General features: G+C 44.8%; 2 protein-coding genes across 3 annotated transcripts in view; one reads left to right on the forward strand and one right to left on the reverse strand.

Moving 5' to 3' along the window:
- The window catches only part of RECQL5 (RecQ protein-like 5), a 36,887-nt gene extending 15,297 nt beyond the window's left edge, over nucleotides 1-21,590 (forward strand). The window contains exons 8-19 of one of the 2 annotated variants that reach the window (XM_010002644.1): nucleotides 13,801-14,028; nucleotides 15,491-15,590; nucleotides 16,108-16,144; nucleotides 16,854-16,912; nucleotides 17,056-17,132; nucleotides 17,635-17,728; nucleotides 18,193-18,333; nucleotides 18,788-19,461; nucleotides 19,648-19,726; nucleotides 20,546-20,785; nucleotides 21,293-21,365; nucleotides 21,490-21,590. In XM_010002644.1, coding sequence (XP_010000946.1) covers nucleotides 13,801-14,028; nucleotides 15,491-15,590; nucleotides 16,108-16,144; nucleotides 16,854-16,912; nucleotides 17,056-17,132; nucleotides 17,635-17,728; nucleotides 18,193-18,333; nucleotides 18,788-19,461; nucleotides 19,648-19,726; nucleotides 20,546-20,785; nucleotides 21,293-21,365; nucleotides 21,490-21,590 — 1,903 coding nt within the window. Of the gene's footprint in view, nucleotides 1-13,800; nucleotides 14,029-15,490; nucleotides 15,595-16,107; nucleotides 16,145-16,853; nucleotides 16,913-17,055; nucleotides 17,133-17,634; nucleotides 17,729-18,192; nucleotides 18,334-18,787; nucleotides 19,462-19,647; nucleotides 19,727-20,545; nucleotides 20,786-21,292; nucleotides 21,366-21,489 lie in introns of those variants that run through there. The other variant, XR_719873.1, reaches the window with a different exon arrangement.
- SMIM5 (small integral membrane protein 5) lies at nucleotides 84-1,708 on the reverse strand. The gene is made up of 2 exons (XM_010002643.1): nucleotides 1,582-1,708; nucleotides 84-202 (listed from the first exon to the last, which is right to left on the reverse strand). Exons 1-2 carry the CDS (start codon nucleotides 1,706-1,708, stop codon nucleotides 84-86), a joined length of 246 nt encoding a protein of 81 aa, XP_010000945.1.
- Nucleotides 21,591-25,985: the final 4,395 nt, after the last annotated feature.

The following is a 25,985-nucleotide window of genomic DNA, read 5'->3' on the forward strand; positions in this document are numbered from 1 at the left end:
TAGAAAGGAATTCCTGTAGGACCGATTCATGATGTCCATGTGTGTCCTGGATAGTTGGCTGTGTCACCTCTTGTTGTATTTCATTAATGGGCAACTGGGCGGACTTGGATCTTCCTACGTCTGTGGTCAGGGGGTCCATCACAGCTACAGCAGCTATAGCAGCAGCAACTGCAGGCAATGATCATGAGCAGCAGAACAGTGACTGGAAAGAAAAGCAAAGAATATTGCCTCACGATGTAGAAGCAATCACTGGAGAGTAACCCCATATCTCCTCCAAGTAGCTTGGTGAGCAGCAGAATTAATAAAGCCTGGTTTCTTGCCCTTTTTTTTTCTCCTATATCCTCACTTCCCTCCTCCTAAATTCCTTTGTGTTAGTTATCCAGTTATTCTGGACAGTCATTGCCAGGTATTTCTTGATCTTAAGAGCTGTGTGCCAAACCATGTAGGGGCATATCTTTAGCTGCCTAATGAGCTATTGTTTGAGAGATGACATGCAGCAACTAAGCAGAGCTGTGTGCCTGGAAAGGACAGAGATCCAAAGTCTTCCCATAGTTGTGTCAGAAGCAACTCAAGAGAACTTGCCTAGTCAAACTGGCAGTTGCATTTCAGAGGAGAGCACACAATGTACACTTTAATGAGGACAGATTTGTGACTGGGTTGTCTTTATTCCTCCTTCTGTATTTAGCTTGAGAAAACAGATACTTCAAACACAGGGTTTAGTTTCATCAAGCAGTAGGCTAACATTGTTACTCTAGACGTAATGGTTGGTGTTGGGAGGTATATGTTTGTTTATCTGGAATAGAAAAGGATGACAAGTTTAATCCTGCAAAACACGTAAGAGTATGTGAATGTGCATGTGTGTGTGCATGTGTTCCTTAAAAGTCTGGAGCTGGGCTGCTCTGGACCTGTGGGGAACCAGCTGTAGGTATGAAAAAAAAATAAAGCAGCAGGTGTGCCTTTCTGAATTCCAGCCCAGGGAGGAGTGTCCAGGCTGGATCCACACCCTTCCTTTTGGCTGGGAGCAAAGTGCACCTCTTTGAGGGGGGGTCCTGCCTTCCTTTCTGCTTATTTTCCCACTGTCTAAACAAACTTCAGCCCCCTTGATCAAGCAGCTTTTTGTTATTCCCCACACAGAGCAGCAGGAGGGATCTTGCCATTTCCAGAGGAGCATAAATAGGCTCATCTGAAGCTCACTGGCTTCCACTGAACTAAGCACAAAATGACAGTTCCATACTCTGTGTTCTTGGCAGTGAGATGCCCTTGTACCATTTTTCGTAAACTATCTCCTATGCATCAAACCACTGCAGCAGCTCTGGGTTGGTTAAACTGCTGCTTAAACTGAAACCTGTTTAAATAAGAGAACTTTGGGGAAAGCTGTACTATTGCCCATCATGCTCTGCATGCACGTAGAGATACAGACTCAGTATTTAAAAATTGTCTGGAAATTAAACTTGGCCTTAAAGCACAGCCTGGAAATCAACAACCAACAACACCAACCCACCAACAAAGACTGTGGAGCAAGATACCCCTGCAGAAGAGCAGAGACATTCTGACACCCCTTTGCCCCCCTGATAAACTCACCAATAAACAGCAGAACCACACAAAAGCACACAATCTCCACTGGGTCAGCCTTGGGCAGTTTCTGGAGCTTAAGGAGCAACTTCTCACCAATGGTTTGCATTTCCTTGAGAAAGCCTTCAGAAGTCATTCTGGCTCAACCTCTCCAGGCTTTATGCTGTAGAAGAACCAAATAGAGAATGAACCTTTTCACTGACTAACACTAGGAAGCTGCCAGCCTTCTTATAGAGCTGGTGATCACAAGGAAAACAAGTTTGTCTGGTCTCAGTCCTCGTTCCCAGTAGCTAAGGTGGAGGACTGTTAATTGTCTACGTGTTCTGGCACCGGTTTAATTTCAAAATCTAGCTTTGAGGGTGTTTTTGTCAGCTCTGCTACTGAGCAGAGATAAAACAATGTTTCTTCTAAAGGACACATTTCAGCAGGCATAGAGGTAGAACTGGGCAGTGCCTGCCCTTGGCTTTCACCCAGTAAAAGTAAGGACTGTTTTACTAGTTGTGCTATCTTGTTCTTCAAGAAAGAAATGCAGTTCTAACAAGGAGTTAAATTCCAAATCATTAACTCAAATGGAACATAGTTTTAAGTTGTTTTTTACACAAAGTAGATTCCTTTGAAGACTTCCTGCATTTCCAGCTAGAGAGAACCTTTTCAAAAACTAAAGGCTCTTACTTCAACACCTCACTACAATACCAATAGTAATGTTTTCTCCACCAGTTTACTGAATGGTGATATTAAGAGCTAAAGTCAGTGTTTACTGGGGACAGCTGGATGCTTTTCAAGTCCTCGCAGATGGCTCCATGTTTTACATGGTAAGCTGAATGTAGCTTTTTTCTTTTAAGCCACAGTCTGTTCTAATGTAGCAATATATGAATTGAACAGTGAATTTCACCATCACTGTTGGTGTTAAGCAAAGCAACAGCCCCTGGATCTGTCAGGGTGATACCTCCCTTTTAGAGCTAATCCCTCCTGCCCTGCTCAGTAACGTTACACCTTCTTTGTTCTCAGAAAGAATGATCACCAGGAACTGTTGTTATTAAAAATATTCTTGGTCTAGTCAAAGTTAGGTGCCTCAGTTTTGCCACTAATATTTGCTGTTCTTTTTCCCTGTAAGAAAAATTTTTGGAAGGCATTGCAACAAAAAAGTGTGCATGAGAGCTATAGAAGTTCAGATTGTGCTTAAGTCAGTACCAATAATAGGATATTGCTGAGAAATATCCATAGTTTTACCTAAAACAGGTGTTTGGACAGTTCAGCACTTGGATGGATTATAATTCTTACATATCACTATATCAGAATGTTCTAGCTTGTGTGTGTTGTAATAGTCAACACTGTTTTATGGGACTTGATCATTGCAATTTAATATCCTAATCCTGGTGATAACACAAATCCAAGTGACCAAGACTACTTCCAGAATAAGCCAACTAGTTCATGACTGCACATCTGGTTTGGTTACTCAAACAAATGGATACTTGGAGTTCAGTTTTTCTAAACAGTGAGGACAGAGACCTTAGCTGTTTCTTTGCATGCTGGGCTTAAATGCTGCAGTGCCAAGTTAAATTACATTTTGTATGTTTATGCAATTGAAAAAGGGTTTTCTTTGTTCTTTTAAATCCAAGCTAAGGAATAAAAATCGGAACCAGCTGGCTTCCTAGGGATGGGGGTGGATGGAAAATCTTCATCTACAGAAAGATCTCTGTGCAACTTAGCAGGGAGGCATAGCTGTGGCTTTTGACCTGAAAAGGTCGCTTGAGAGTTTAGGGCTAAATAGTTCTTTCCAGATGATTGCTGTACCCCAAGTGAGCTGCTCCAGAAATGGCTGCTTTATCCTCTGCAGAGTACTGTGGGATTCTGTGTCAGCAAGTTTCCAGTTTCATTCCTATTCCAAGAGCTGGTGGTGCAGGCAGAGGTGAAGAGATTTGTATTTTGTGCTCTTGGCTCTAGAAGAAAAACTTGTTAAGAATTTAGTATTTCTGGCTCTAACATTCTGTAAATGTTTGTCCTCTTTGGGGGTGTTTCTGCCTGCCCAGAAGCTCTCCTGGTAAGGAATCTGCTGTAACCTTTTGTATCATGCTTTGGGCTGTATCACAAGCAGCAGAGACAAGAGCTCAGCTGCTGAAGTTTGGGTATACAGTGTAAAATTACTGATTAGGACTGCAGAACTCCATGTGGATCAGCAAAGTGCCTAGCCTAAAATGATAAGAACTTGTTGTCTCAGTAATGGACATTCCTCTGCCCTGTGGTACCTGATCTGGAGCTAAGTGAAGGAGTTTTTATTTTAAAACTTGCAAGGAATGTTGCTTGTTTACCTTGGTTTGGACTTCTTCAGGGACAAAGTTTGATGTTGGTGGTGCAGTTTCCAAACTAGCTGTGAGGAAGCAAATGTTTTTCTGCTCTACTGCACCTCTGGCTTCACACTGGTTGCAAGGGCTCTCACTGCTTTGGGGTTGCTGCTTCTGGAGCGTTGCAAAAGGGTGAAGAATAAATCACTTCTTAACACTTCTCTGCTTGTGATGTAAAGTCTTCGGTCAGAACTAGTTTTGATTGGGATCTTTTTCCAGTTAATTTCAGCAGAATCAAGATCTTGCCCTAGAGATTAGCATAAGGAAAAGGTTAATGCTGTGTGACTCAAACAAGTTGTCTTATGCAACTACCTTATCTTCCTCATGCACAACACAACAGGGATGAGATGACTTGCAAATTTCAGAGTGGAACTGTAAGAATCTTTTATTTATTATATAGTGTTCAAGTTCCCAGTCACCAACAGTAGTGAAGGCCAGGTGGTGCACGATATTTGATTGAAGCAGTAACTTGTTGTTGTTATTATTATTATTAGAACAGACAAATCTTGACAGATTTGAAACTTAAGGTTGTAGGTCTTTACTGAAAATTCACCTTCTGAGACTGGAGTGTTGTTCTACAGCCTGGACCCACACAAATAGGTACCCACAGATTCTGTGGGTTTTGGAGCAGATGTAACTACCTGACAGTGTTTTCCTCAGTTAGGAATTTCTTCTTGCTTATTGTCCTGCCTCAAAACTGCATCCACTGAGCATGGGAACCCTCCAGAGTAGAGGAGATATGGCTGTTAGGGCAGCAAAGCTGATGGAACTTGCTGTGGAAGAAATGTTGAATGACCACAGTGCCATGTAGTCTTCATAAGGTATTGTCAGACTAATGTCATGAGCTTTTGTTCCACAGCTGCAGCTAGAGATCACATGAAGTAAAAACAGGGTGAACAGAGGCAAGATGAGAAACTCACATAGCAAAGCAAGTGCATACAATGCTGATGTCTTGTGACAGGCAGTTTGGAAGTTCCTGCTGGGGTGGCAGCCTGAAATTCGTGGTTTCAGCTGCTTCCTCTTCTGTCTGTTCTTTAAAAAATAATTCATTTATCCAGTGTTGCCAGCAGGACTAAGTAATCAAATCTTCTTGCCCTCTTCTTTGTTACAAGGCTTGGCAGGGGAGAAAAAAAGGCCAAATCTGCTGTGAGTTGTTAGCCTTGGATGAAAAGAGAGCACAGTAATAGTGCAGGGGGATGCCTGACATCTGCAGGTGTGCTGCTCAGCTGCAAGGATTAGATGAGCCTTTAAAACCAAAGCAGCATGTCCTGTGTTTAGGATGTCTGTAGAGTTCAATTCCCAGAAAGTGCTAATACTTCTTTTTAATGCAGATTCATCTTGCTGTGCCCACTGAATAAAGCTCTGAAAATTGCCATAATAGCACTGAAATTATCTTTCTGAACTGGTTTAAAGGATTTCTGCCATACTGAAGCACTCAATGAAGTTGGCTGCCCAGACCTTTTGAGAATAAAGGCATTAAAAGGCCTCAGTCTAGACATTCAAGAGAAAAGCCTTGGTCAGTGTTTCTTTGCACTGTGAACTGGCTGTGTGTTGTAGCATCCAGGCTCCAAGCAAGAAAATGAGACCATGTAAGGTGAGCTCTCACATCCCCCTGTTTGCCTTTAGCTAGTCAAGTTGCTGTAAGTAATTTGGAATTGATGTAAATGGATCATTATATTTTTTTGGTCTGTGTTTGGTTGGAAAAGCTGAATTTTGTCTGTGTGTCTACACAGGTGCATCAAAAGTTGAACTGTAAGGAATGGGTGAGCTTAAATTTACTGCTGAGAAATGAGGCACTTGTTTAGTTGTAACTCTGGTGGCATTTGAGCAGCCTATTTCAGTGCAAAGAACATGAATTTGTGGTTTCAGCCCAGGACTGGCAGTTAGTAAATGCAGGCAGACATCCTGGTCCACCAGTGATCCAACCCCTAGTTGGGTGACTTCATCTCTGCAAAGTGGCAGAACATGTAACCACCACCAGAGGTTTGTTTGCTAACTGTTGTGTGGCCAAGCCTCTGAAATGCTCTGAAGTCTTTACCCAGAAAGACAGCAAGTCCCTGGCTTTGTTGCAGTTAGAAAATGCAGCAGCCTTTGGTTGCCAGCTGCTTGTTACACTGCATGCACTGAGCACTTTTAGGAGGAATGTAGATGAAACACTTTGTGTTGCTCTTACTCAGGCAAGTCAAAAAGTTGGTTGAAATTGGACCAATACAGGGATGGGAAGCCTGTATGGATTGTGGTAGCTTATTTGGTGGGAAATCTTAGAAAGCAAGGGGAGTGCTGAGCAGCTGAAAAGGAGGGGATGCTTTTTATCCTGGCCCAAAACTTTAAAATAAACTCTGCCTTTTGGCTACTTTCTAAAGAACGTGAAGGCTTGGCCAGTTTCTAAGCTTACCAGCTTTGTTCTTGGTTCCTGAAACGTGCTTCTGATTTCATATGGATAAGGTCTGCAATGCTTCCTGTCCTAAAACAGTGCTGGGCTGCTAGGTGGTGTTACAGTTTAGATGCATTTTGGCAGAACATGTAATAATTCCTGTATTATTGTTTATTGTTCTAAGTTTGTAATGTACTTTTGAGATGAAAAGGGCTATAGAAATGGAGTGGTATTATCAGTGCATGGTTTTCCTTCATCATTGTTAATGCAATGTTTGCTGCCATTACTGTAGTTAACCAGCATGTGAATGTTAACTACAGTTCACAGTCAAGCCCTGTTTTTCTAAAACAGGAGTGAATGGAGCCAGACAGACCTATAATTCATTCCCAAACAGATGAAAATAGTTTCCAGTATCAAGAGAATTCAGCTTTTTTAACAGCACACACCCAAACTGGTAAATTGCAGCTCAAAGTCATGGGAGAAAAAGCTTTGACTTTGTCATCTGGTCTAGAAGAGAAGGCCACACATTCTTTTTGTGTTATAAAGCTGCCCTGACTGGGTAGCCATTTGGCTGGAATACCCTGTCATCTCCACCACCCACTATTTGGAGACTGGTTTTGAGGCAGCACTGTAAATGTTCCTTCCCTCCCCTACAACCTAATATTAGATTAATATAAAAAGGCACTGAATTCCCTGCCATGGCAGTTCCAGTAGCTGAGCTACCCTTTGGGGCACAGAGCTGAGAGTCTCTCCACCTCTACAGAACATGCTGGGTTTCCCCACTCCATCCCACAAACAAGTCCACAAAACCCCATAATTCCTCATGACTAGTCCCATTTTTAAGGATGAGAAACCAAAGCACAGAGCCATCCAGTGAAAGGAAAAGGTCAGTTTTAAAAATAACACCTGTAGCTCTTCTACAAGTGAACTTTTTCTAGGGTTGAATCTAGCCTGAAAGTCTATTCTAATATTAGCAAAATAACCATTTCCCAGGCAGCTGACAGAGGTAGCTGTGAGGCCTCTGAGGGCCTTGTAAATAGTTACTTCACCAACATACTGGGATCTGTCCATGCCTTGGTGTTCAAGGTAAGGCAGCAAGGTGGAGCTCCCTGAGAATGCCTTCTCCACATTCTTTCAAACATATCTGTGTTCTGTCATAGAATCATGGAATTGTTTGGGTTGGAAGGCACCTTAAAGATCATCTAGTTCCAACAGCCCTGGCATGCATGGACAGGGGCACCTCCCACCTAGACCAGGTTGCTCAAAGCCCCATCCAACCTGGCCTGGCAGGGATGGGGCAGCCACAGCTTTCTTGGCCTTTTCTCCCCTCCCATACTTATCCCAGCAAAATCCCTGAAGAGGTCAAAGTCAGCTCTTCTGAAGTCCAGGGTAGGGAACTTGCTGTGCACCTTCCTTGTTGCCCTAAGGATCTTGAATTCCACCATTTTGTCATCACTGCAGCCAACACTGCCCTTAAGCTTCATGCTACCCTCCAGCTGCTCCGTGTTGGTGAGAACAAGGTCCAGCATAGCACCTTTTCTTGTTGGTTCCTCTACCACTTGGAGAAGAAAATTGTCATCGTTGCATTCCAGGAACCTGCTGGATTGCTGGTGCCCTGCTGTGTTGTCCCTCCAACAGATATCACTGTCATTGAGTGGTCTCAGACCTACAGGTCTCAGAAATTACAAACATTTTTTAAATACACTGGTATAATCCTAGTAAAGATGCCACATGGGTATAGGAACTCAAAACTGAAGGTTACAACAGCTGCTTTCTTTGAAGAAGCTGGTTTGAACTGTTTGAACTGTATTACACAGGGTAGTTGAGGGGCAAGGGCTGGGTGCTGCTCTGCTCACCCAGCTCTTCTGCAGTCTCTCCCAGCCCTGCTGTCCAGCTCTGCAGGCTGTGTGGGTAGGGGCCTGTGTTACAGAAAGGATCTGCTCTATCAAACTTGGTTTATGTGGTACCTCCACTCCCGCTGTTGCATTGCAGCAGGCTGAGGCCTGTGCTCTGTGACAGCTGCAACACAAGCCATGTCCTTATTCTTTTATCCAGACATGTGTTTCATATTGCTGATTACCCCCCCAGCCACCCCCCCACATGTGTACAACATGGCTGTGGCTGGACAAACCCCCAGCCAAACCCATTAAGATTTTCTCTTGGCGAGGAAAACTTGGCATATTTCTCTACCTCCCTCCCCTGCCCTTCTCCCCTCACTCCTCCCTCCCTCCTTTTTTTTTTTCTGTTTTCCTTAAACTTTGTTTTTCCTGTACTTTATTTGAGAAACCATCTTAACTGCAACAAACAACCTACAGAGACCCTTCATTAGCAGGGTGGAAACTTCCCTCCATCCCCTTTGAACCTTGGGGTTAGGCTGGAGGCGTGTGGGCCTTAACTACTATCATCTCACACGGGCAGTTCCAATTTGGTGTTTGTACAAGAAACAGAAAGACCTGCCCTCCCTTCTACCTTAATGGGAATGGAGAGAAGTGGAAATACCTGATCCTTGACATTCTTCCTACAGGGATGTGTAGGATTGGGAAGACATCTGTCTGGGAGAATTGGCCTTCTGCCTTGCTCCCTACCTGTCTGTAAACAGCTGACTGCTCCTGTGCTTCCTGGAAGAGGCAAGAGGTTCCAGCTCTGTGTTTAGGAGCTGCAAGAGCTTCCAAATAGAGTAGCTGGCTCTATCTAGCTAGTAAATAGCAGAAAATGGGGGCAGATATGGTCGGTCTCCTTGCCAGCCCCCCTTCCCACAGCCAGCAGGAAAAGGAGATGAGGGCACAGTCTGTTGTGGGACACCTTTCCATGTGAAACCGAGGCTTACGGTGGGTAATTTCGTGTGTTTGGGGGATCCTTTTCCTCTTCCTTCCCTTCTCACTGCCTTCAGACCTGACGGTCTTGTTATTATAAACCCCAGACCATGTATGTGTATGTACGTGTTCTCTCAAAGCAGTGGTTTCTCATGCTGTTATGAATAGTAAACCAGCATCTGTGCCTGATGTACTAGCTGATTTTTATTTTTTTTTAAATGCTGTTGGAAGCTGTGTAAAGTCTTTCCATTTATTTCTATTGGACACAGCTGCTTAACTTGCACAGTATGCTAGTTCCCCAACCAGGGTTTGTTTTCTAAGCTCTCTGTTTGCTTCAGGATTTAGGGGATAAAACTTAGCTCCAGCTGGGAGGAGCTCTGAAGTGCTGTGCCTGGCACCCACTTGGTTTCACATGTGCTTGTCTGTGCTGGCAGCGACTCACTAGAGGCACATACGCCGCTGGGACAGAGCAGCAGAGCAGCTCTCTTGTCCACACTAATATATCAAGTCACCACTGTGAGGAATGCCCTGTGCTGGACCTGCTTATCAGCTAAGGTCACATTCCATAACAGGAACAGAAAAATGAGCAGCCAGCCTTTCTAATCAGCAGAGAAGTTGCTTACTCCTGCTCTGACTGGGAAGCATTGCAGGCTGGATCCCTTTGTTAGTGCTGCGGCTGCAGCGCAGCTCTCTGCAATCCTATTAAGAGCTTTTCTCTCCCCACCTTTGCTCCTGAGTGTCCTTTGCTCTCAAATTCAAGCTAGCAAGCTCCTCTCAGTGGCTGATTCTGCAGTTCTCCCTAGAGAGAGCTACAGAAGCCCCAGCTCCTTGCTAACAAGCCGACTGTTTAAGGTGCTATGGTTGACCGAACAGCAATAGCTCAGCCTTACCCCAGCCGCGCCGCCAACTCTTCTCCTCTTGTTTTTCTTTCTGTCTTCTTAAACTTTCACGTCATCTCTCCCCTCATCCTGGTTTGTGTCTCGCTCCTGCTCCTCGCTCAGCTCCTCTCTGCTCTGCTGCTGACAGCCAGCTGTTGTCTCTGCCTTTTTTTTTTGTTATTGGTCGTCCTGGAGATATGAAGTTTCGTGTTACATGTGTGCCAGAGAGGGAGGGAGGGCGGCAGGAGCCACCGCAGGCTGAGCCAGCCGCTGGTGCAGCCTCCCCGAAGCACCAGCACTTGGAAGTGCCAGCACTTACTTGTTGCTCACTCCCTTTGTGCATCTCCTCCTAGAATGATTTTTTTTTTATTTTTCCTTTAATTAGTTTTTTTCTGGAGTGGGTCTTGAATTGATTCTCCCTCTGTGATAGTTTGGGTGTGTGTTTGAGCGATTAACTTTCTTTATGCTGCCCAGCTTCCTTCCCCCTCAAGGAGCTTTTCTCTTGTGTTCTTTGAAGGGGCAGAGGAAGAAAGGACAGTGCAGCCCAGTCTGCCAGTGGCAGGGAGCAGAGCTGATGCTGGGGTGCTGAATTTGCTCCCTGCTCTTGGCCCAATCACTTACTCTCTGGGTGCCTTGGGACTTGCTGCTTGTACCCCGGGGACAGCTGACACCCACTGTCTTGTCTCAGAGGGTGGCTGAAGTTCAGCTGGTACTACAAAGCACACAGCCCTTCTGACAGGTGCAAAATTATAATTCCTCATCAACCTCATAATTTACTCTTCTATTTGACAAAGCTCATTAAATGGCTTTTGTTCAGCAACTGGCATCTACGAGGATAATTTGTCCTCATACGATTTCTGTCTGTTTAATGCTTTAATTTCCTGGCTTTATTCCAAAACTTGCTGGGATTTGTGTTGGGTGTCGGTTTTTTTTTGTGGGGAGAGCTTTTCTGAGGAGCCTGTGTAGCCTTCTTTGGCTTGTAAGAGGGAAAGCTTTTTTTCTGATGTGTTTTTTTGAGAAGCAGAGGTTCTTTATGGGATGTATGATTTTGCTGCTTCTCTGTACCCATTGCAGGATTAGGGCTCCTGTTTTACCTGGTGTACAAAAGCAAGGAACCAAAGGGTGGAATGGTGCAGGCAGCTGAGTGGCCAGTTTAGCATTTTCTTGAAATGCATTGACACAGACAAAAATATGTTAATGAACCTGATTGTTATTTGCTCTTCAGCTTATCCCATATGTCAAATCAGAGCAGGATGTCTCAAATTAAATGATGATTTTGTTTAGACATTCTAAAGACCAAAGGTCAGCTCATACATATTTCTGTTGGAGGGTAGGGAAGGCAAATAATACAGTTGCATATTTAAAGGATGAAATAAATTTAGTACATGTGTAATAATACAAACTACCATGAATTTATGTAAATGGTTTGTCCATCTCATGGGCATTAGTCAGGTGCTAATGGGACTTGGGAAGATTTCTCACCACATGTTAATGCATAACCAACTATGTTTCTGGACCTCTTGTGGTCAGTTAAGCATTAATCCAGTGGTTCCCCCCAGCATCTCTATTGGTAAGTCTGTTTTTGGCCTTTTGACTAATTACAGGACTGCAATCTTAGTTCTGCAAATGAATTTCCATTATGACCCAACTTATTAGCATCATTGGCTAAAGTGGGGCTGTGGCCCCAGTTTGGGTAATTCTGTAGCAAAACATAGGCAGTTACAGGAGGCTGGACAGAAAGGGCTTGGCTAAGCCTGATGGGTTAGAAACTAGAACCTCTCTAAATTCCAGTGACTTCAGAGCTGATCTCTGCTTCTATCAGAGCCCTCCCTTGGGCCATCTCTCTTGTTTGCATTAAGGGGCAGAGGTGTGTATGGATGTCCCTCCCCAGCATAAGCCTGGAGAGTGGGCTGTAGGAATGAGGAAAGGGCTTGACCAGGACTATATGCCTCACTTAACCCTAATTCAGATCAGTGCGTGTGAGAGACGTGGACTAATGAGAATGCCTGCCTGTTTTCTTTTGGGGAAACAAAAAGCTGACTTGCAGCTTGCTGACATTTCTATAGTCACATTGCATTGGCAGGACAGGCAGCCCCAGTAGTTCTTTTGGAAAAGCAGGACAAGGGGATCGAATGTGTTGTCCCCATCCTGGTCCCCCCACCCTTCCCCACCATCTGAAAGGAGCTCTTTCTTTGAGAACAAGTCGGAGTGAGTCAGTGGAGCTCTGCAGGGGGATATAAAGCCAGCTTTGTCATAGCCCTCTCTAGGCTTTCAGTGCCCTAGACTGTGCAGTGCAAAGTCACCCTGTTGCAGCTTTCCTTACCTGAGCAGTGCCAGGCTCTCTGCACACGTTTCATTGCTCTGGCAGCAAGTCTGTAACCTGTTGCTTTGCTGTTTCACTCGCTCTTTTGCTGGGTAAATTAACCTCCCTGGCCATGGGAAGGAGTGAGGCAGCTGGTGCTGCAGACCCTTGAAGTGTTTGTTTGTGATGCTTTGGTAGGCATGCAATTTTGTTCCCTCCAGACACATGCATGCACGTACACAAGTTAAGAAGCAAACTGTGTTTGTCAGATCTCTCACAAGTTTAGACATGCCTTAAAGGGTTTATAATAAGAATAAATTAAGTCTTCATTCTCTTACTTTCCCTCTCTGTGACCCACTTTTTGCAGATGAAATTGGTGAGCCAACTAGGGCACTCCTTGGTTAGATAAGAAAAATCTCCACTTTGTTCCTTGCAGTAAAAGAACTCTTCTAAAATAACTCCTGTTGCTGCTTGGCTGCAGGATTTGATTTCTAGATGCCTGATCAAGTAAGTGTTTATGTATCCCTAGTGTCGGCATTTTGATTAAGAGACAACTGGCCACCTCTGCTGTGAAACCCAAGTTTTAAAAAGCTTCTCTAAATTCTGCCCACTTTCATAAAAAACAGAAAAAACCAAAACCCACACCAAAAAACAGTAACCACCTGGTTCTGCTTTATCTAGCAAGATCAGTGTCTTCACTGGTTTATGTTAAGGAATGTTCTAGAAGAGAAATCACTACGTGCCTGTATTGCCAATGAGCACATCTCTGTCACCAAACTTCTATGTTCCCAAAAGCACTGCTGTCTGCCAGAAATCTTCCAAAGATTCCTGGAAGGATCTAATCATCTTCACATGGCTAGTTTGCTAAGGCTGGCAGAACTGGTTGTGCAATACTGCATGAGCAAATGGACTGGTTTTCATGGATGTAGAACTCAACCCACTGGTCACCTGAAGCATGTGTTAGCAGATCAAGACCCAGGCTGTGTTATCTGAATGGGGCTCCCTTGTGACTTCATTCACATTGCTGTTTCTTCAAATGTAGATTTCTTCATCTTCAAACCACAAACAATAAAATTAGAAGCCCTCCAGTGTGAAATATACAGACATACTCTGAACTTGGAGGTGTAGGGGTCAACAGGACCTCTTTACATATTTATCCTGGAGCCTTTGTAGTTGGACATGAAATATATTTGGCCATCAATCCAGAATTAATAATTAATAACTGCGTATTTCATCCATCTTGCCTCTTGCATATCTCAAAGCTCTGAAAGCATTTAGCAGAAGATACTGACACCACTCTTTGTTTTACGTGTGAGGAAGTGGAGGCAGAGAGACCTTAAGTCGGATGCGTGGAACACAACCCTGGTTGTGCTCCAGGGCTTAATCCCTGTGACTTCTGCTGGAGTAAGCATTCTCTGCCCAGAAAAATAATACTCAGGTCTTAATCAAAAGACACCTCGCATTTGGAGGATGGAGTCCATATCAATAATGACCAGATCATATTCCTTTTGCTCCCCAGATGCCGCCATGCTGCCATAGCCAAGTACTTTGGTGATGTCACCCCACCTTGCAACAAGTGCTGTGATTACTGCAGGAACCCAGGGGCAGTGAAGAGGCAGCTGGAGTCATTGGAGCACTGCAGCAACAGCTGGAGCAAAACCTGCATCGGGCCCACGGGTTCCTCCTGGGATAGCTATGACCCAGAGCTGTATGAAGGAGGGAGGAGAGGCTGCAGAGGTTTTAGCAGGTCTGTAACTCCAACTCAGCTCATCGAAGCTCTCAGAGAGAAGAGCCCATCTCCCAGCTGCAGGCCCAGCCACTCCTATCTTCAGCACATGTTTCTGTGTGGTGGTATTTTCCTGTAACTTCCTGGCAGCAGGAGCTGGAATTTCATTTTCCACACGCTTTGGAAACAGCCTCAATCACATTCATGTCCCAGAAGTTATTCTGACTGACCTAAGAATTGCCCTGTAGAGTGTAATTGGTTCAAGAAACTGGCTTCAAATTTTTTGAAAGAAGTGGGCTTAGCCTGTTCACAGTCACAAGGATCAAAAAGGTTTAAATTGAGACCAATGTGACAGCAAAGCATGACACAATCCAGAGTTCATTCCTGGCTTAGTATGGCTGTTTGTGGGCCAACAGGCTGAGGGGCCACTAACAGGACTTAGTCATCACAGAGAATCTAGTGGAGTGCCAGTGTCTGCTTCTTCTGCAGATTGTTAAATTTTGGTGTTTACCTCTCAGGCTAACAGCAAAAGGAAGATGTGCAGTGGGAAACATAATTCTGTAAAATCCTTGGCAGTGTGGAGATGACAACTTCTTTTCTTCCATGTTCTCTGGCTGAGTTGCAGCTGTTGTGCAGCTCTGCCAGGATGCAAGTTTGGCTGCCTGCACTGCCCATGAAGCTCTGCCAGGATGCACAGCTCTCTCAGCTGGCCTAGCCCACTGCTGTACCTCAAACAGCTTGAGACTGGGGGTTTTGTTCTTCTGGCAAGTCCAGTGAGTCAGAGGAAACTGCTGCACTTGTGACCTAAGTGTGTGTTTGAACTCAGATCCTGAGGAGGCTGGGCCAATGCTGGGGTACAACACACTTTACCACTTGATTTACTGAACCTTGGTGGTATCTTTGCCTCGAAGTTGTACTGGTCAACAGCCTTAAATCTCTCACACCTGGCAGTTTGGGCTGTGACAGCTGTGGAAGGCGGTAAACTCTTTGGCTGCATCTGGTGAGAATCAGCTGCTGCACTTCAGGGTAGTAGTGATGGGGATTTCATTTAGTAAAACAGCCTGTGAACAATGGAGTCTCAGGAGTGGGACTTGGCCCTTTCTGCCATCTCTGTTCCGAGGGTAATAGTTGACTGATAGAGGGACGAAAGGCACTGGCTACTCACCCCTGTAGGAGAAGCTGTCAGAGCTCCTGAAATGGATCCCTCCATTCTCAGAACACTAGTTATGTGCTGCTAGTTCATGCTGTTGCTCACTGATTCATGGGATTAGCAAATTCCATGAGTTTTTGGAGTACACTCACTGTCCAGGCTGAGGGGTGGCAGTACAACGAAAAGCTGAGACTCTTTCAGAAATCACATGAAGTACATCTGTTGTAAATCTGTTGTAAATACTTGGATGAGCAAGGCTTTCCAAAGCCTGTCCCCCAGTTAATTCTGCAGTTACAGAAAGGTTTATTCCTCTTGTTTTCCTGCCTCATCCAGGTACGATGAAGAAAGCAGTGGGAATTGGGATGAAGATAATGAAGAGAGTCGGAAACGGGAGTGGAACAACTTCTACAAAAAGCAGATGAGTCTGCGCAAGGTGAGTTGCTATCCCTTTGGGAGAGATTCCCGGGTTGCTTTCTGTCAGCTTGTCTTACAAAAGCAGAAAGCAGAAAGGCTTCCTGGCACTAATGAAAAGAAATCATCGCATCTTGCTCTTGTTTGCCCTGTTTTTTACTTTTTGTCCCTCTGCTTTTGCTGTGTTCTCCATATTCTGGGTCAGCCCCATGATAGGAAGGAACCCAGCTTATCCATGCACAGAGTTCTCTGCAGTGCTAATCAAAGGGATCCTGTTGTCTTTGGCACTCCAGATATTAGTCAAAACAGATTTCCCCACTCAGCTTTTCTTGCATATTCCTATAGCCAAAGTTGAACTTCTGGCTTTGATTCTCATCCTTTGTCTCCTTTACCCCATTTTGATACCTTTCCAGTACCTTTGTAACTTCAGCATTCATTTTTCCCTGGAGCACAGGTATAAAATGTCTCTTTTGTTCTTCTTAGACCTCCATGTGTGTTGCAGGAATGGAAATGTTTGACTGATCTTTGTTTTCTTCCAGGGCAAAGAACCAGAAAAGGAAGATTTTGTTCCTCCAAGTAAATACCTTTTTTAATTTATAGTGGATTTTCTTTGGGAGAAGGAAGTCTTGTATTTTGCAGCTGTGTGTAATTTATGTAGCATCAACACTGGAGGTACCAATCCCTAGGCACAGAGGTTGGGCTTTTGGCTGTGAAAGCTTGGCTGGAGGAAATGCATCAGAGCTTAGCTTTGGTGAAGATTTGGAATGTATCTTTCTGAACAACATTTCCAAATAAGCAGAAGAGAAGGAAAACTCTGTCTAACCTGACTTTGTAGGCTCTCTCTGCAGTGGTTATGCAATTCAATTGGGCTATAAGGAAACTGCTGAAACACTTTCCCATTTGTAACTGTGCTTCTTGGGGCCCTGGCTAGCAACACAGTTTTTACTCTGTTGTAAAAGAACACTTGGTGGTTCGTGTTACTCTGTTCAGCCTCTCTAGTTTTGGTTAGTATTGTGGGGAGTGGAAAAGAGTTGAGTTTCCTGAGAGCTGAGATTGCCTGATAAAAGGTTTCCTTAGAGGGAGAGGTTTTGGAAAGCTGTCAGTTGTAAACTAGCAAAATAGATTAAAATTTTTACTGTGGCTTCTGCCTACTCCTTTGGAATTTGTAGCTTCTCCAGGTAGAAGGGCTGGCTGTAGTGTAGTGGTTCTTGGGGTGACTATGCAGGGAGGAGCATCAGCCCCAGCCCTGCTATGGTCCCTTCTCCAAATGTCCCTTCTGTGGTAGGTGCAGACTGCCCCTTGAAGGACGCCTCCAGCAGGAGAATCTCTAAGCTCACAGTGAAGGTAAGAAGGGCTGGTGAACATTCAGTCTTGTTGACTTGCACAGAGCAATATTCTGCCTGCTCTGTTCTTACTCCCTCAGGGATGGAAGTGCAAAGGGCACTGTGACTTCTGTAGAGCATGTCTGAGTATCCCATGTTTCCTAGGGACGGGAACACTGCTTGAAGATGCTGGAAGAAGCCTTGAGCACCAATCAAAAGGTTCCAGCAGAAGGAGGAAGAGGGTATGAAATTAGATGAGGTTAGATGAGGGGAAAGGGTAGCCAATTGAGTCCCTTAACACGGGGCCTACTCTTCCCTAAGCAACATTACCACTCTCAGGGAACGTTTTTTTAAGTTATGTGGGCCAAGGATGTAGTTTCACTTAACAGCATCCTTCTTGTAGTGGTGTTCAGGATCAGATACAAGGATTCCTGTGTCTGATTCTGCTAGATCAGCTTGATCCTAGGAGCTGCAATTCTTTCCTGTCCCACAAGATGGAGAGAGAGTACTTCTGAGAAGCGGGACAAGAAGACTGATTGAAAGCTGTTTTCACCACCCTTTCCATCCTCCAGCAATGCACTGCTGCATCCCTTAGGACTTAATTGGAAGTTATCACTTGCACTGGAGGGAGTGATTTTGTACTTTCTGGGAGATGCTGAAGCATTAGTGTTCCCTTTGGAGTTACAGAAGTGTGTCTTGCCAGAAATGGTGTCTTGCCAGAAATGACCCCAGTCTCTGTTTCAGGTCAGACCCTCATGCCTGTGCTGTGGAGCTGGAGTATGAAGCTTTCCGAACTAGTAAAATGGCAAACTCATACAAGGCAACGGTGCTAAAGAAGGTAGGACCACATGTCCACTGTTGTTCCCTTAAATGTGCTGTGGCCTCTGCTTGAGGAGAAATGGGGTAGAGTTTATGGGGGAAAGATGAAGGAGAAGCTCTGCTTTGCCTTGTATGTCTTCCAAATCTTCCTTCTTGCTTTTGTTTCCAGGAGGGCTCATAATCAGTTCGGTTTCACATCTTTGTTGGCTTTACAGACTGGAAACCTACATACCAGTGCAGGCTTATCCAAATAGCCTACAGTCTGGCAATAAAGGGAGTGGGGAGTCCTCAGACTGTTGCTGACAATAGAGAAACCTAGGTTTAGCTTAGCTGGTTGCAATAACTCTCTTTGAAGATGTTTCTATTCTTGAGATATCTCTCCAGGGGGGACATATGTTTTGCCACTATGGCTTTTAGTGTGTACAGAGACAGGAATGCATAAAGACTTCTGGCCTTTAGAGAACATTTCTATTATCTTTTCAGCTAGCAGAAATCAACAAAGCCTCAAAACAAGGAGAGCTGTTCTCAGTCTTTGGGTCTGGAACTGGTGGCAGCAGCAGCTTGGAAACAAAATCTGGGTCTCCAGCAGAAGAGGACTTTCTCCCTGCATCCCAGGTTTACTCAGTGAGTGAGTCCACATGGGACAGACAGGGAGGGAATGGTGTGCTTGTCTGCTTTTTTTATAGCTTTACTTTGGTCCCTTTGTGAGGCCACAGCTGTTTATTTCTATTGGAATTGCTTTTTCTGTCTGTCCTTTGGTTCTGGAGTGAGATCAACTAGTCATGCTGGTTCCTGTTAGTGAATATAATCCATGTGCAGGCCATAAGTCAAGTAAGTTTTTTGCATCTGGCTCTACCCAAGGATGCTCTCTGTTTCCTTACTCTGGGCCTGTGACTATAACCTCATCCATTTCCCTGCTGTGTCAGTTGATAGTTATGATGATGAGTCAGTTTTAGAGCCTTCTGCATCTTACAGCTGTACACACTGGTGTGTATCCTGAAACTTTGCTTGTTTCAGTGTTCTGCACTGGCTTCCTTAATGTTCTCATACCCTAAATCTCTTCTTCCTTTCTCCCTAGTTCAAACCCAAGCGTGTGGGAGCAGGATTTCCAAAGAAATCCAGTGTGTTCCAGACAGCTTCAGAACTGCTGAAGATCCAGGAGGAGAGTGATACAAAGCCTGTCAAAAAAGAAGTAGATTGTCTAAATGGGCAAGACAACAGCACCTCTAGTCTGGAACTGGACACCAGAAACTCTGTTCTCCAGAAGAAAAAAGTGGCAACCAAAGCAACGTGTGAAAGTGCTGGGGTAGAGGTATTCCTTCCTGAAAAGAAGGAACAGAGACGCAGTCCAGACACAAAAGCTGCCCTTTGGGAGAGTCCTACTAAGAAGTCCAAACCTAGCAAGAAGCAGCAAATGCTTGCAGAAGCAGCTAAAAAAGAATCACAGGATATTTCCAAATTTTTCTCTGTCTCCAAAGGTGGGTCTAAAGCCAAAAGTTGCAGCTCAGCAAAGGGAGATGGCTGTTCTGCAAGCACAGTACCTCAGGTTTCTTCTCAAAGCATATGTCAAGAGAAAGCAGAACCTCAGGAAAACAACAGTATCTCTAGAGAAGATATGACTGGACAGTCCCAGGCAGCAAATGATGAACTGGAAGAGACAGAAGTAACCCTGAATGAGAGAAGAGAGGATTTTCAGACCCAGCAGACTGCTGAATCTGAACTCCTTCAGGAAGAAATTGATGTAAAATCCAGGTAAAATCTCTACCTCTCTGCTCCCTTTGTTGCCCTGTTAAGGAGCTACAAAGCCCCACCAGCCTTGTCATGGAAACTGGGAATCTATATTGGATCTCTAGGCTGGTCAGGGAGACTCTAGTGATTGCAGTAATATCCTCACTGTGGAATAATTGAAATTGGCCTTCTCTCCACTCTTCCTACTAGTGTTGCTGAAAATGTTTCAGAAACTGAGCTAACTGTTGTTGGGGAAGGTGAATGTGGGAAGCGACCAGGATCAGATGAGGTAAGACTTCAATGGATGTTAATTTCCTCTATTTCTTCTTCTCATCTTGTGCCAAGTTTCTCCCTGAGAGTGATGCTCCTGATCTGAGCTTCACCTGATAGTGTTATTTATCTGGGGAAAGCCCAGCTGCGGTTGCTCAGAGAAGAACTGTAGTTGTGTTGCCTTCCTGGTGTCCTTCTGCTGCCTCCTGGGCCAGTGCCAGCAGCTCAGAGGGCAGTGGAAAGCTTCTCCTCCACTCTGCTTTATTTCTTTTTCTCTGCAACACCATGTGACTGTACCCTTGCTGGTGACTTGCCTGGAATGAGTTTCTCCACGCCCTCTAGATCTGTAACTATAATTAGCAAACTTCTTCCTCAAGTCAAGGGCACAACCACAGGCAAATGACACACAGGACCACTCAGAAGTGAACCAAACTCTTAGCCTTCCTTGCCATTCAGTCACTGGTTCTGCAGTCTTCTCCTTGCACTTTCAAATTGAGCAGCAATGTGGCACTCCTGAAGTGGTTGATTTCTTCCCAATGGGTGTATTCTGAGCAGGCATCCTGGGAAATCTTTTCCTCTTAGTTTTTTCTGTATAGGAAGTATCTCAGTTAACTGCCCTAATAAGAACATAAAGTCATTCTTTAAAGGTTTTCCTTAAAGTCCCTTTGTGTGGGAAACTATTATGTCTGCACAGCAAGATGGGTTCCATAGGTTCCTGCATGGTGGTCACTAGAGGGAGAGCCTGCAGGATTCATGTTCTCAGAAGGTGGTGGATGCTTGGAAGTGTAATGCTACCTCAGGAATTGGTGGTTTTGGTTTTCTTCTGTCCCATCTCCAGGATCTGGAAAGCCCTGCAGCAAAGCGGCTACGGACAGTGGCAAAATCTTCAAGTCAGTCCCAGTCAGAAAGCAAAACAAAGAAGAAGGTGACTTTTGATCCAAACTTATCAGAGTGTGATAAAGAAGGAACAAGCAAGTCCATACAGCCAGTGACCAAAAGCACATCCCTCAAGGACACAGCAGACATTGTTGTCAAATGTTTGACTCCATTCTACAAGGGTGGCAAATTTGCTTCCAAGGTAGGACACAGCTCCAGACCTTTTTAGCAGAAGGAGGCTGCATCTCCCTAGTGATCTGGGGCTCTAAGAAGGGGAAGATGGTCTGGATACTGTTTGTCTTTTCCAAGTCACATACTTCTGTGTGCTGTTGTATTGACTCTAGGTGCAGCAACTTACCTCTCCCAGGAAAGGGTTTGAGTGTGATTTAGATTGGCATTGTGTTGGTTCCACATTTGTTATTTTTCATGTTTTCACACTAAACTCTGGAAACATTTTAAGAACTCCCACCTGTGGAGTGAGATCAGGTTCAGTTCTGGTGTAGTTTGCTTGATGTGCTCTGGAATACAGCATCTGTGTGCACGTGCTTCTCCAGGGTCAGGTGTATTTGCAGGTTTGCAATGCTCCTGTAGTCTAAATCTGCGAATGGTTTGTGCTACAGCCAGGCTGTGCTTAAGGGCAAGACAAATGAGGGAACAGTCTGAGGTAACTGATGTCTCCTTTCTGCTCTTTATCTTCCCCATTCTGCAGGATCTGTTTAAGGGCTTTGCTCGGCACCTGTCTCACCTACTGACTGAAGAGCAGAACCCTGCCCGCAAGACTGGTGAGTTGGCATCTGGGAAGAGCACCAAGAATCTTGGATTCTTTTGATGTTAAATGGATTGAAGTCTTTAGGGGGGGCAGATGTCCTAAGTATTGTCTCAAAGGTGGTGTTTCTTCTCTTGCAGTGAAGGAGGAAGCACAGAGACTCATCAAAGAGTTTTTTAAAACAAGGGTCAGGTGTGAAAGTGAGACAGATTGGCAGGAGCTGCAGAGCTCAGAGAGCTGATTCTTGCATCATGTTGCCCATCTTCCTTCCTCCAGCAGTGGGACCAGGGGATCTTCAAGAACTCAGCCATGAAACTGCAGAAGTGAGCTAGCTTTCTTTTCCCACTGCATTTTTGCTCACTACTGTACTTAGTGACATGCACTTCAAGGAAACTAGTTTTTGTGAACTTCTGGAGAGTTTTTCCAATAACCAGGGCACTGAAGCCCTCTAGTACCTCTTGTCCAGAGGTCTGAAGTCTGTATCTGCTGTGTAGGTTAGCTGCCCCAGATGTTGTGCAGTCTAGGAAGGATGCAAGAGTTTCCAGCCAGGACTCTAGGATGGCATTTTGCTTCCTAAATGGCTCTTCCCCTCATTTCCCTTCTCTCTTAGTTCTTGGTTCAGTGGTACCAATAGAAGTTGGAACTTACCTACAAGTTCACAGGTTTTGCTCAGGGCCTCCAATGGCAAACTTCATGGTTGAGTTCCTGGGTGGAATGTTTTCCCTTGAAGGGCAGGAGGGGTGTAGGTTTTTCTTTTTACTATGCAGGCAATGCCTTCTTTCTGAAGGTGGAGAAACCTGGATTCTTTTTGTTTTAATCTGAAGGTTTGTTTGTTGTTTGTGGGGTTTTTTTAAACTTTTCTAGTTCTGCCTGTCCTTTAACTTAAGCAGTGATGCTCTTTCAGTAGTAACCTCTCCAATAGTGGCACTAAGGTTGCCAGTGCTTGTCCAGCAGTTGTTTGTAACCCCTAAAGCCATATTTGCTCCCTGTGCCTCACCTACAGTCTGCAATACTGAGGGCAATGCTGCTTTTACAACTGGTTAAAGTACTGCTGGGGCCCTCACATTGGCACTGTGGTGCCTCTGCTGCTATATATATAGAAGGACCTGAATCTTAGGGTATCAGTGGGCTTAAAATAACCTGATTCCCTGGCACAAGTCCTTTTGTTGGGTTCTTGTTGGGTTCTGCTTTTGTTCCATGCCTGTAGAGGCTGGTGGCCACAGGCACTAATGCTGCCAGAGGAATCTGCAGCCTGAGAGGCCATCAACCAGGCTTTTGGACCACTGTACTCAGCAGATATATTTTTTTAGAATGTTCTGAGGGATATGTGTGGAACTGACAATAAAACGTTATAGCTGCTCTAGACTCTTCCTGTAAGTTTTTTTTTCTTGCCACCTAATCATACAGTCTGGTCTAAGATACAGTAAGACTCCAACACTGTGAACACAGTGTGACCATAGATAAGACATTTGCTATCTGAATAGACAGCTAATAAATGCAAGCCAGGGATGGGATGGATGGCAAGAATGTGCTAGCAGGCACCTCAGCTCTTTATAGCTGCAAGACTTCTGCTGCTAGAGCCAGAAGAACAACCTGGAAATGTTTAACTCAAAAGTCACTTTCATCTTCAGCTTGCTCTGCTCACTGAAGGACAAAGGGCTTTACAAGAAGTCTTTTACACAACAGAAGTATTTTTCAGCTCTTGCCTGCTGGCTTCTATTTTACCTTCCCATTAAAAATCCTGCTTCATCAGCCACTTAAGTGGGGTAACTAACTCTCCAAAGTTCAGTGCTTATAGAGTTCAGCTGCTGCCAAGGTGAACTTCTCAAAAATGCTTTGTTTATCTTGTAAATTTGGAGGGTCCTCCATAGAGGGCTGGTTTAGGTATGGGGTTGTGTGACAAAGTGCTTTATCTGAAGGTAGGGCATTTCTAACCTGATAAGTTGTGCTTTTATGTAAGGGAGGAAAAGCTCAGAGAAAGAGAAGAGCAATAAGGATAAGTTAATCTTTAGATATCTTCTGTATTCCTTTCTTTCATGTCGTGTGGTGCTTTACCTTGCAGTAGCACTGCTGAAGGGGGAGGGTGGAACATCCTTAAGCTAGGACCTCACAGGCTGCAGTGAGCAGCACTTCAGAGAAGTTCCTGACAGGGAAGATGCTGTAGTTACTGCTGGCATTAACTCACCAGGAAGCAGTTAGCTGTGCATCATGGCTTGCACTGAGCACCTTCAGATCCATCCCTTTCCCAGCCAACAGTGACAACCTTTTCCTCAAGCTTTGCCAGTTACCTGCAGGTCAGTATTTCCATCTTAGGTGTAAACCAGTATCTGTCATGTCATAGCTTCAAAATATCTCTATGTGATTATTTTATTGCAATCTCCTAAAGTGCAGATACGTTTCAGTTCAGTAGGAGAGCTGTAGCAATAACAATAAATTAAGCATTTTTGTACAGCCCAGGACACTCTCCTCTACTGAAATACAAGTTCCATTTGAATACACTTTCTCCACGGGCATGGAGCCATCATTCAAGTCAACAGCTGCATGGACATGACTGACTTCTTTATAGTAGAGCGAAACATATACATATAATTATGTCAGTAAGAAATTAATTAACAATAAACTTCCTTACCATTGCAGCTCACTCTGTGCCTCAGCATATGTGTTAATTGTGTTGTAACACTGATCTGCTTTGCAATTAAGATGCTTTCTACAAGTTCCTGCTTCACAAACCCTGCTGTAGGGCCTCTTGCACATCAATATAGAGAAAAAGCTGGCCTATGGGAAACACCAGCAGCCAGTGCAGTCATTTCATAGCCTCAGCTGTGCACCAAGATACACCAATCTCTAGCAAGCATCAGTCTTTGCCCATGTTAATTAATTCAAAACAAAATAACAGTCCCAACACTGCATAGCTTGAAGGCAGTTGCTTGCATCTGTTCAGCTGCTCTGGGTTGGAACAGGCTATGAAAAAGCAGCAGTGTGGAAAGGTTGTCTCATGGTTTAGCCACTGCATGAATTGCTTTGAGGAAGAGTATTTGGGTACTGAATGGCAGGTCCAGAGGGGTGAGGTTATTTCCATCAACAAACACTGTGGTGGCAGTGAGAAAGCAGCTGTCTGAGGTCATGGATGTCTTTGGGAGAGTCCTCTCCTGAAGACAGGGCTGGGAGCACTGAGCAAGCTCAAAGGAAGGAAAACAGTGCTGTCTGGCTTGGTCATTCTCCTCCTCTTGGGCTTTAGTTGTGCAACTCTGTTTTATCCATGATGACAACAATTGTGTGATACATTTCTTTAGCCTGTCAAAACACAAATCAGTATCAGTCATTCTCTGACCCAGAAATGTCTGCTTCTCATGCTTAACTTCCATAATTAAGTATCAGGAACATGCTGGGACAAAGCTGCACTGAAGGGCGTGGGAAATGTAGTGCCCCCTCCACCTCTGGGACAGAAGAGAGCACCAGTATGGTCTCTTAGCAGAGGCTCAGCTGGGCAGTGGAGGACAATCTCTGAATGGCCAGGAGGAAGCTGTATGTCCAAACTGATCTCACCTTTGACAGCTCAAGCCACATAGCCTTGGGGCTGGCAGCTGAGCCATAGTCCAGTTCTATGCCAGGCAGCCCACCCTCAGAGGTGGGCCGCAGCGTCCGCATCTTCTGCAGCTCCGTCAGAGGAATGACACGGGAGACAGCCTGTGTGGGGAGAAAAGCCACAGAACACCCTGGGTCAGTCCTGACAAACAAAACCGTCTGAAGATTAATCTCGAGCCTACTGAAAGGTGAGGCAAGGACTGAGGCACAGGGCAGCGTGTACAGAAAACAGGGCACACTCCTGCTGACAGCTTGTCCTCAGAGTCCTGCAGGATTGGGACAAACAGGAACATGACTAACGCTTGGTTTTACTGTGGCCCATGCTTGTTAGCTTGAGCACTGGACTTGCAGAAGAGCACATGGCTGTACTAACTTCTGCCAGTCTCATCACTTCCTTTGGGCCAGGGCTGTTAGAGTGGCTGTGATGCAGGTAAACACAGTCTTCCTGCAAAAGTTCTTCTAAAAACTGAAATTAACATCTGACAGACATCAGGTCTCTGGACTTGAGGGAGGAATTGTCTGGCATACCTGGGTAGTGCCATCCACCACAATGATCTCCTCTTTATTCACACCAAAGAAACAGGGCACAGGGATTGTGTCATCACTGACTCTCTCTACCAAGTAGGTGTTGTAGCCAAAGAAAGGCAATTTCATCACGTGCTCTGTAAGAAGCAAAAGGTGCCTTTTAGTCAGCAGCCCCCAGCAGCAATTTACCATACCAACCTAAAGTGCAAAGTCAAAAACTGCAAGTGTTCTCAAACTTTTCCACATTTAACAGTAGGATTCACAACTTCTTCCTCTGCCCCAGGCTGCTGATACTCAATTCTCACCAGCCTGAATGGATGCCTCATTCTTTTCTGACCAGAAAACAGAGACATGCAGCCAGAAAACCAATTGAAACACAAGTTCTACAGCACTCTAAAAATCTACTGCAGGCTTCTACAAAAGCTGTGGAACTTCTACCATAATCACCATGCTTGGGAACAAGTATGTATGTCATGGCCCACTCCAAGAATCCATGCCAACCTTGTGGACTGTCCTTAGAGTGCAT

The sequence above is a fragment of the Chaetura pelagica genome, unplaced genomic scaffold, assembly GCF_000747805.2.
Source record: "Chaetura pelagica isolate M959 unplaced genomic scaffold, ChaPel_1.0 scaffold47, whole genome shotgun sequence".
NCBI lineage: Eukaryota > Metazoa > Chordata > Aves > Apodiformes > Apodidae > Chaetura > Chaetura pelagica.